Source organism: Ipomoea nil, unplaced genomic scaffold (genome assembly GCF_001879475.1).
Source record: "Ipomoea nil cultivar Tokyo-kokei standard unplaced genomic scaffold, Asagao_1.1 scaffold2159, whole genome shotgun sequence".
In the NCBI taxonomy this organism is placed as follows: Eukaryota; Viridiplantae; Streptophyta; class Magnoliopsida; order Solanales; family Convolvulaceae; genus Ipomoea; species Ipomoea nil.
The window spans coordinates 2,342,559-2,352,971 of record NW_017618587.1 but is presented as its reverse complement, the minus strand read 5'-3'; the positions used below and the strand labels follow the sequence as shown (position 1 = coordinate 2,352,971).

Below are 10,413 nucleotides of genomic sequence, written 5' to 3'. Positions count from 1 at the left end.
CAGGTAATGCACTTTTCACTTCATCTTCTTCATCATCAATCTGGACGAGTTTTCTCAACCCATTAAAAGATATTTCTCTAATATCTTATCTCAACCCATTAAAAGTTATTTATTAATTATTAGTGGACTTTGTGCAAGATTAAATAATGCACTATTCATAGTGATAGAAAAAAAACTGACCATATGATTATTAGTGGACTCTGAGCAACCAGATCTGCAGGTTCATTTGCATGAGAGGGGACACCATTGAATGAGTTTGGACTATTAGGGTTTGTTTACCAACTTGGAGAAATGGAGAAGTGGAAAAAATAAAAATTGGAGAAGTTGTTTACTAAATATCTTCTTCAAATGCTTATTCGTTCTTCATTTTCCACTTCATGTATATTTTTGGAGAAAGAAAATTTAAACTTCTTCAAATAGAGGGATGGATATACATGCGTGAACAGTACACTTGGCCAAGAGGTTGTTGGTTTGAGTCCTACTCTGTGCGTTTGCTTTAGTTTTGCCTTTGCTTCACTTTTTGTTTGCTGCTTCAGTTTTGCCATTGCTTCATTTTTTGTTTGCTTTGCGCCATTATTATTATTATTATTATTATTATTATCATCTTTGTTGTAGAAATGTAAAAATGCTATATGGGATTATTGTATTTAATAAAATCAGAAAATAAGAGAAATGAAGAACTAGATGAATGGGGAATGAAAATTGGAAAATTGGAAAAATGGAAAACTTAAAGAATGGGGAAGGAAAACTGGAGAAATGGAAAAATGGAAAACTGAAAATGAAAAAACAGAGAAAAGAAGTAAACTATCCCTTAATATTTCTTTTTTCTGTTGTGATGGCTCTCCCAGTACCAATAGGAGTAACACAAGGATTTGGAGCCCTGACAATGTGTTGAGGACCAGGAGTGGTGCTCCTTGACAAAAGCCTAAAGCAGCATCATATGAATATGATGTGGGTGACGCAACGTGTTGCACAGCAAATGAAACTTGAGCATTTGTTGCAGACCTTAAAGGATCTAAGGATGAATAATCGTGATGAAAATTAGGAAATTCAGTTTTAGCTGAAGCCAAGGAATCACCACTATCATCATAGTAACTGTTCAGGAAATAAGAAGTTACATTCATATGCAAGCATAGTTGAGATTAAAATTTTCCTCTTTATTTTCAATGTAGTATACAGAAGAAAAAAAAATGGTCCATACGCATGAATAGTTGAAAAAAAGGTACAAAAGTTTTAACTTAAGTCTCAAATTGAACAATTTTTCCTTGAACTTATATGGGTGGAATGCCCGGAGATACATAACATTCATCAGGAATTACTTAAAATCATTAATCCAACTACCACATTTCCCACAAAATACAAAGTGAGACAACAGAGTAAAAAAAAAAAAAAATATTAAGTAATGCACCCGTATTTAGTAAAAAAAAAAATAAATTATAAGGCATATCAAAACTCAATGAAATAAGGCAAATAGGGAAGAGAGCTAACATGAAAACTAGAAGACTGCTTAAAACTCAAAATCAAGAAACAAATGAAATTTAACAAAACTTATTATGTAATAAAAAAACAATTTAGTCAGAAAAAAACATCTTTATCAATGAAATAACGCAATATACTTTGAAAACATAAAGACTATACTTAAAACTCAAAATCAAGAAACAAAGATAAATATCACTAATATAAACTTATTATGTTAAAAAAAAAAAAAAGTGACTCAACAAAAATTTAAGTACAATTATTTTCATTAACAGTTATGGGAGAAAAAAGGAAGTACAAAACATCTAACAAAGGTATGTGGTCATAGCTTTAACCTTTCTTTCTAATCAAATTTTATTTTCTTCATGAACCTGTTTTTTCAACAATATAAATCCAACAAAAGTTAAATAACAGTTTCGACATACGATTCAATATTCGGTTCTAATTAATAAAAGAATATACAATCAATATCTGACAAATTAAATTAGTTTGAATAGGAAAATAAGGGACTGTAAAAACTAGAGTTATACTAAACCACAACTCTTATCTTTATTGTAACCAATGTGCAGTGTTTAACTGTTGAATTCCTATGCAATCTGTAAAAAACAGATTTAGACAAAATATTTGGTAAAGAATAGAAGAAAGAAACAACCATAGATCTACAACAATCAACAATTAGATGGTAATCACAAAGTAAGTAGATAAAAGTCAAATAATGAAGGTTACCATAGCATGCATCTGGAGCTTTCCCCTTATAAAATAAGCTTTGTTCTTAAAAATTTTATTTTGTGTATCATTTAAATACCACATAATAATCATTGATGTTTTTATATATAAGAAACTCTAATTTCTTAAACAATATCCAATTTCATTAAATGATTGCAAAGAAGTTTTGGTATTAACTCTTTTTAAAAATATTATCAATAATAAAGTTATTTAAATTTTATGGCGTGCATCGCACGGTGCCAAATATAGTGTTCCCACTTCGTTCTTCTGGCTAATCTTGAAATAAATAAACACCCATTTTTACAACATATTACTAGCTTTTCTAAATTATTATACAAAAAGTATCAACTATAAAATGTAAAGTTAGTGGAAATAATAATAAAAAAAAACTGTTATTAATAATTAACTAATTAATTAATATGTAGTAAAAAGAATAATTGACTGAGAATAAAAATGACAAAATTTAGACCAATTGAAAGAGGAAATGACTATTAATAATTGACTGAAAATGAAAAATACTTCCAAACTGACTCAGTATATAGAAAGAATATTAATCTCGGTTATATATTTTATAAAATATAAAGTTACTGGAAATAAAAAAAAAATATGTATATATATGTTACTGAAATATAGTTATGTAAAGATATATATATTTAAAAATTGAAAATGAAATAGAATCATTTAGTATCCACAATTTATAAGGAACTTTTGTAATTAAAGATGGAAAATGTTTTGCAATACGAGATTGAAATATAAAGTTTAGCCGAGATGGAAAGAATATTAATCGATATGGAAATTAATAATTTTTACACCAAATGTTATTTTATACTAAGAATATAAGGATTGTGTAATTATAAGGTTTATCCGAGTATGTCAAAAAAAAAAAAAAAGTTTAGCCGAGCTGGAAAAAATATTAATCTCGGTTATATATTATATAAAATGTAAAGTTACTGGAAATATTAAAAAAATGTGTGTATATATGTTACTGAAAATATAGTTGTGTAAAGATATATATTTACAAATGCAAAATTGAATAGAATCTTTTAGTATCCACAATTTATAAGGAAAATTGTGTAATTAAAGATGGAAATGTTCTTGCAATACGTGTTAATGATTCAAAAGAAATTAATTGTGACTGATTTTGTAGCACATCTTTATTCAAAATTATAGGACCTCATTACAATACACATATATAAAGATGTAAAATTATGTATAGAATGTGTAAGGAAGATGTTGCTTAAAGATGGAAAACAAATTAGACCAATTGGAAAAGGTAATGAATATTAATAAGTCACTCAAAATTAAATATGATCCCCATATATAATTCACTGAACACTGATATTAAAAATATCTGAAGTTTCAGCATTTAATGCGTACATCTACATATTGACTATTAATTTTGGGCAATTATTTGATTGAATTCAAGCAATGATAACATTAGAAAATACAATCGATCGAACTCAATTCATCAATTGCATTATATAATATTTGATAAAATAATTTATATAATTATATATCGATCCAAATATTCTTAAAATATTTTAACAAATCCATTCCGTGCATCGCACGGGGGCAAATACTAGTAATAATAATAATTTTTATTTTCTAATTGTGATTGTGATTTTGTTATTATTAAAGTGATAAATTTGATACCTCAAGAACTAAATTTGTCGTCTGCTATGTTACTTAATAAAGATGTTGATTTGATTTTAGGGAAACCTAATTTACTACTTTAATAATACAAAGTAATTGAATGACAAAATCTATCCATAAATTATTGAGAGATTTTATTTATACAACCATTATAATTGAAGGATTAAAAATAGTTTTATATTTATTAACAAGTCTTGACTCTTGAGTTGAGTAAATTAAGAATAGATGAATCCATATAAATAATATTGTTGGAGTGATATTAATGGGTGAAATGTAGTTTAGTTAAGTTGAAAAACATCCTTAAATCCCAAAAAGAAAGATGTTTATGCTTCTCCAAAACGGCATGCCCTTTGGCCTTTACCCCCTACTGCTCTGCTTCCTTTAGTTTCCTTTTTCAGTGAGACCGCAGCTGAGCAGTGTGTACTGTGTACCCATTCTCCAATCCTTTCCACTCCCTCCTGTCTCTGCAAATTCTCCCCATTTTGCTTCTTTGGAGTTGAGGGAGAGAGGGTTTAGGGCGTTCTTGAAAGAATGGAGAGAAAGCAAGGATTTTTTTCGGCTCTGAAAGAGGAGGTGGTTAGAGGGTTATCTCCGGGGAGGTCGAGGTCGAGGGGCCGGAGCCCGTCTCCGTCGGGTTCGGGTCTTCTCCGGCGCCGGCGTGCGAGCCACGCTCCGCCCCCGGATGTCTACATTTCGAGATCGGGGAGCCTGAGGCCCGGCGGCGTGGAGACGCTGTCGCCGCTGATGGAGGGCCCGGATCCGAACGCGTCGGAGTGCGGCGGCGACTCCAAGAGCGAGAAGTGGGGACACTGGATGAAGGGCCAGCTGTGCCGGGCCCCGTCCGTTTCCGTTTCCGGGTCGAGCTTCCAGCAGCGCTCGGATCTGAGGCTGCTGCTCGGCGTCTTGGGTGCGCCGCTTGCCCCCGTGCATGTTAGCAACAATGACCCTTTGCCTCATCTCAGCATTAAAGACACCCCCATTGTTAGTCTCTCATTTCCCTTTCTTCTTTTGCTAATTCCCCATTTTCTTCATTTTCCTTACTTGTTTCGGTGCAGTATATTTGATTCGGAGCTTTAAATGTTGTAAAAATGATGTCTTTTAGCAATTCTTGAGGTTAAAACCCCCAATTTTCAGTTCTTGTTGATAACGAAAGGGATCATTGTGGTAGTGAGCATTATCTTGTCAATTCTTGACACCATTCACACATGTTGTCTTATAAATGTGGTTGTCTTTATCTAACAATACTAGGGTGTTTGAAAACATGAATCTCTGGCAAGGAAATTCCATTCTTTGTTTTGTGTTCTTGAATTATTTTGTTGCTATTTGACACTTCAGGGATAGAGTGGTATGCAGTTTATTGGTGAATCTTTGGACTCTTAGTTTAGTATTATGGGGTGGGGAATTGGGGATAAGATATTAATGTTGTTACTATGTGCTGAGATTGAAGTCAATGGACAGAAAGATAACCTGGAATAAGGACACCTGTGTGATATGGTTGAGGGGTAGTCACTAGTCATGGTCTTCATTTAAAGCTATGGAAGTAAATGTTATGGGAAACAATGATATAAATTTTTTATCACGATCATGTTGTTTAGTCAATATTTTGCACGGGTGCTCGAAAAAATATGTTTTTTTAATAAGAGTAGTGTTTTTTTTGAGGTTCCGGGAAATTAATGTTGATGTACTTGCAGGAAACTTCATCGGCTCAGTACATCTTGCAGCAGTACACAGCGGCGTCTGGAGGGCAAAAGCTGCAAAATGTGATTCATAACGCTTATGCGATGGGGAAGGTTAAGATGTTGGCGTCTGATATTGAGACGGCCACCAAGGTCATAAAGAGCAAGAACTCTTCGAAAACTGCAGAGTCGGGTGGATTCGTGCTTTGGCAAATGAACCCGGATATGTGGTACGTTGAGCTTGCGTTGGGGAGCAGCAAAGTTCATGCGGGTTGTAACGGGAGACTTGTTTGGAGGCATACGCCTTGGCTTGGCGCTCATGCGGCTAAAGGTCCTGTCAGACCCTTACGACGTGCTCTTCAGGTGACATTATTAATTAGCGTGGTATATTTGATAGATTTTCATAGCTCCTGTAAAGTTCAGTTAAAAACAACTTTGAGTTTTTTTTTACTTATAGGGACTCGATCCACGAACCACTGCAAACATGTTTGCCAATGCAAAGTGCACGGGGGAAAAGAAAATCAACGGTGAGGACTGCTTTGTTCTCAAACTATGTGCTGACCCGCATACATTGAAGGCCAGAAGCGAAGGACCGGCAGAGATCATTAGGCACGTTTTGTTTGGTTATTTCAGCCAGAAAACCGGGCTTCTTGTACACTTGGAAGACTCCCACCTGACTCGTATCCAAACAAACGGAGGAGATGCTGTTTACTGGGAGACCACGATCAATTCATTCCTCGATGATTATAGACCCGTCGAGGGGATCATGATCGCTCACTCGGGCCGATCAGTGGTGACACTTTTCCGCTTTGGTGAAACTGCCATGAGCCACACGAAAACCAGGATGGAAGAAGCATGGACTATTGAGGAAGTGGCGTTCAACGTTCCGGGTCTTTCAGAAGAATGTTTCATCCCTCCCGCTGAGCTAAGATATGGTTCGATCGGTGAAGCCTGTGAACTTTCTCAAGGGCAGAGAGTACAAACCACCATGGCTGCTGCAGCAGCATACCGAGCAAAAGTTGCTGCACTGGAGAAATCTCGCGATGGCAATGTCAATAATATTGTACTGAGGATGAACATTTAACCGTAAAGAAAGAGGTCTTTTCTGCATAATTTTTCAAGATGGTTAGGCCGGGAGAACCAGAATCCAGAGGTAAATAATTACCGAGTTAGGATTCTAGAATGTCAGTGATTAAGGAATTTTGAACTCGAACACAGGTCTTCTACCGTCTACCCTACTACCTCAATCTGTACATATTCAGTGTCTTTAGTATCATTCAGCACTTGTATTTTGCTATTTCCTCCTAACATGAGATCACGCATAACTCTTTTATGATCGTCAATTGTAAGCTTTAGATCCATGTTTTTTATGCAATGATTTTCTAAAGTTTTAGTTCACTGCCATTCTCTGATCTCTGAACACCCCCACTGTAATCGCAATGCTGTGAGAAACTGAGAATACAGATAGTGTTTTGACAGAATTCATTATCTTTTTAGCAATTTGTGTGTCGCTTTAGACGAACAATATTATCTGAACATGTTAGTCGTCTGTCAAACTTTAAAGAATTCATTGTAAGGTTGGAATTGGATAATAGAAAACGATAAGCAGGAGTGTATATATGTATATATATATATATATATATACACATGTGATTTGTGAGCATTCATTTTGAGTGAAAATGAAAGATGCATGTTGGTTGGGGTGGTTTGATTTGCAGCAATGTGGAGTGTGTGAATGAGTGGTGCTGAAAAAAGGGGTGTAAGTAATCATGTTGCAATTTGCATTATAGTAAAGAGTAAAGAGCTGTGTGTGGATGAATGATGAGTGATTATTGGGAGGGTCACGCTCTGATATATTCCCCCCGTCCCTAGTGTTAGCACACTAAATGATAGGGGACTGACTAAATGGTTTGCTCCATTCACATGGGTGGAGATCAAACCCCCAAACTCATGCTTAAGGGACGAGGTGTTGAACCACCACGCTAACCATGTTGGTTTCCCACATTCTTCATGATTGTACTTCTTGAATGGCCATGACGCGCTCACAGAGTCTTTGCACTCGTGTGTGTTGATCTAGAGATTCTTTTTTTAATAACAAGGGAAAAACTTAAAGGAACCACATAAAACAACTCAGATCTAATGTCATATACTTAGCTCTCGGCATATCCACACTGTATTTCATTAATCACGGGATGTGCATCAACTGGCCCATAAGCTTTCAAATGCATTGAAGACTGCACCCGTGATTGTTGGCAAAGTAAAAATAGTAACTTATTTTGAGTGGTGGAACCCACCGTCAGTACCGATAATACGTACAAAGGACCACAAGTAGGTAAACCAGCCAAAAGTCAAACTTGGAACCATTGAGATGTCTCCATCCATATTTACCTTACATTGAGAAGTCTTGGTGTGGTTCGAGGGCAATTTATATCCTACACCACGGCGCGCGTTACACTGTGCGCCCAGATGCAAAACGACGTCGTTTTAATTTTTTTTTTTTTTTTTTTTGAAATTTCCCGCCCCAGTGAATGGCAATAATTTTTTCTTTAAAAAAAACCCGCTGTTCAAAAATGTACATAATGTTATACTAGAATACACATAATTGTATACATGAATGTACATAATTATATAACAAAATATACACTCTTTTTAAAAGATAATACACATAATCTAACATAATACATATAAACATAAACTTTTAACATAATACACATCAACTCTTAACATAATACACACAAATTTTTTGATTCGAATGTACATAATTGTATAAAAAATGTACATAACTGTATGAACAAATACACATAATTGTGTGAATAAATACACATAATCACAGCAACTTCCTACCGCGTCACCCAAAACGATCTCAAAACGACGTCGTTTTGGGAGGCAGGCGGCGCACAGTGCCACGCGCGCCGTGGCATTCGAGATTTTGATTGGAATAGGTACATGAAAAGCTGAAAAATTGGAATTTTGGGCCAACTTAGAAGGAGGCCCATTTTCATTATTCATATCCGCAGTCTTTCACATCTGTGCATTCTTCGATTCTTCGCCGGAAAATCTAATGGTGCTCACGAACTTCAATGGTGCCGGAATCGGATTTGGTATGTCTACTCATAGCCCGAAATCCGAATCCCCATTTCATTTCTTTTTCTTTGCTCGTGTGTTCCCGCTGTTGATCTTTTTTTTCTTTCCTTAATATATTTTTATTCTCATCTCAGGTTTTGGGATTGGTTGCGGTTTCGGGGTAGGATGGGGTTTCGGTGGTATGATTCACTGTTTTTTCATTTTCTTTTGCTTGATAATTATTCTTAAATGCTTCATTAGAACCTATTTACTGAGACAACAGTGCATTTTGCTTGAAACTTGTGAATTAGGTCAATCCCGATATGCTAACTTCCTTGTGTAAATTCATGATTGTGATTATATGCTGTGAATAAGGCTGGGAAACAGTATAAAAGATAAGCAATACTAGACATTCTTGCAAGAATGGATTATCATAAAGCAGCTCAAGAATGGCTTTGATAAGAAACTCCAACAATGATTGATCAGGGTAGATAGATATCAGAATCCTAGTGCCCTAGTGGGGTTAAGGACTTGATGCTGAGAAGATGAAATGGAAGAAAAATGAGCCATTGCCCAATGTTTGGTGTGGCTTTAGTTACTATAGCTGTAATAGTGCCCCATTTCTTAACAGTTACCTTGTATCCTTTGATCAAAGATCTTCACATGCATCTTTGCATTACCGATTCTCATTCTTTGTTACTCCATATTCTTCCTGACTCGTCTTCCGTTATACTACTATATTATCCAATTATCCACATGGAATTCGATGAATAAATTCCATTGTTAGCAAATTCTTGATTTTTGAAGTAGATATGGTTGGACTTTCGGATAAAAGGGAAGTATAAAGACTAAACAAATTTGTGCCGGGCAGTACCAGCAATGTCAGTGTAAATAAGCAGCTTCACGTCTTTAGGGAATAGTCAAAGACCTAAAGTCTAGGAAGGGAAGAATTATGATGATTGGGTATTTGGGTTTATAGCACTGCTGTTTATATCACACCATGAAAAATGCCTCAAAACAACCACTTCTTTTTTTTTCCTTTATGGCCTTTGGATAAACTTTTGTAGTTCTCTACTTTTGCTGGCTGATTGCTTGACTCTTGCATCTTCTTTCAGGGATGCCCCTAAATTTCTTAGGTCTTGGTGCAGGTAAATATTTACCGAAGCATTGATTATGCATACTCTAATCCTACTCATGAGTTATGACATTATATTGAGAATATACCAGTGTTGCAAAAATTGCCCCTAGGCGCCGATTAATCGGCAATCGGCGCCTAAGCGCTAGGCGCTCTAGGCGTCTGCTTAGGCGGTCCCAGGCGCCTAGCAATTTTTTCAACCTTGGAATATACTAATACATTCTTATGACATAGGTGGAGGTTGTGGCGTTGGAGTAGGCCTTGGATGGGGATTTGGAACCGCGTTTGGCAGCAAGTACCGGAACTCTAGTGTTACGTTTGAAGGCAGTGATTTTCATAGTAAAGATGGTAGCAAAGGTAGAGAATCAAAAGATTCAAGCAAAAGCACTAGGAAAACTCATGCTTCTCAATGACTTTTCTTTAGACATTTCTTACCGATCCTGTGATGCAACAAGTTTTATCGCATGAGTGTGACTTAGATTCAGTGTTCATTAGTGTAAGAATGATTGATTCCTCTTTATACATTATGAAAGCTAATGATCAGCAATCTACACTCTGTGTTAGCAAATCGCAGAAATGTACAAGTAAACGCATTTTTTGTTTTCGTTTCTTTAGTTAGTAAACGCAACCCAATCACCTATCGGTTGACATCATACTAAAGTGTAAGCATTATGTACAAGAAGA

The 10,413-nt window shown here is 35.5% G+C and overlaps 2 protein-coding genes across 3 annotated transcripts; both read left to right on the top strand.

The window, feature by feature from the left end:
* The first annotated feature begins 4,186 nt into the window (after positions 1 to 4,186).
* On the top strand, positions 4,187 to 6,929 carry LOC109149606. The gene is made up of 3 exons (XM_019297452.1): positions 4,187 to 4,836; positions 5,547 to 5,894; positions 5,989 to 6,929. Exons 1-3 carry the CDS (start codon positions 4,387 to 4,389, stop codon positions 6,613 to 6,615), a joined length of 1,425 nt encoding a protein of 474 aa, XP_019152997.1. The 5' UTR covers positions 4,187 to 4,386; the 3' UTR covers positions 6,616 to 6,929.
* Positions 6,930 to 8,524: 1,595 nt separating this feature from the next.
* On the top strand, positions 8,525 to 10,288 carry LOC109149609 (protein TRIGALACTOSYLDIACYLGLYCEROL 5, chloroplastic). Of its 2 annotated transcripts, XM_019297465.1 has the most exons (4): positions 8,525 to 8,632; positions 8,750 to 8,794; positions 9,710 to 9,742; positions 9,964 to 10,288. In XM_019297465.1, exons 1-4 carry the CDS (start codon positions 8,593 to 8,595, stop codon positions 10,140 to 10,142), a joined length of 297 nt encoding a protein of 98 aa, XP_019153010.1. In that variant the 5' UTR covers positions 8,525 to 8,592; the 3' UTR covers positions 10,143 to 10,288. The 2 variants fall into 2 exon arrangements, with proteins under 2 accessions (XP_019153010.1, XP_019153011.1); XM_019297466.1 differs by lacking the exon at positions 8,750 to 8,794 and having other exon boundaries at positions 8,538 to 8,632.
* Positions 10,289 to 10,413: the final 125 nt, after the last annotated feature.

Bases quoted from the DNA above. Each gene is read 5' to 3' on its own strand.
- LOC109149606 (XM_019297452.1), top strand. From the start codon at position 4,387: ATGGAGAGAAAGCAAGGATTTTTTTCGGCTCTGAAAGAGGAGGTGGTT. The intron at 4,837-5,546 runs GTTAGTCTCTCA...ATGTACTTGCAG, and splicing joins GCATTAAAGACACCCCCATT to GAAACTTCATCGGCTCAGTA. The intron at 5,895-5,988 runs GTGACATTATTA...TTTTACTTATAG, and splicing joins CCTTACGACGTGCTCTTCAG to GGACTCGATCCACGAACCAC.
- LOC109149609 (XM_019297465.1), top strand. From the start codon at position 8,593: ATGGTGCTCACGAACTTCAATGGTGCCGGAATCGGATTTG. The intron at 8,795-9,709 runs GTATGATTCACT...ATCTTCTTTCAG, and splicing joins GGTAGGATGGGGTTTCGGTG to GGATGCCCCTAAATTTCTTA. The intron at 9,743-9,963 runs GTAAATATTTAC...CTTATGACATAG, and splicing joins TTTCTTAGGTCTTGGTGCAG to GTGGAGGTTGTGGCGTTGGA.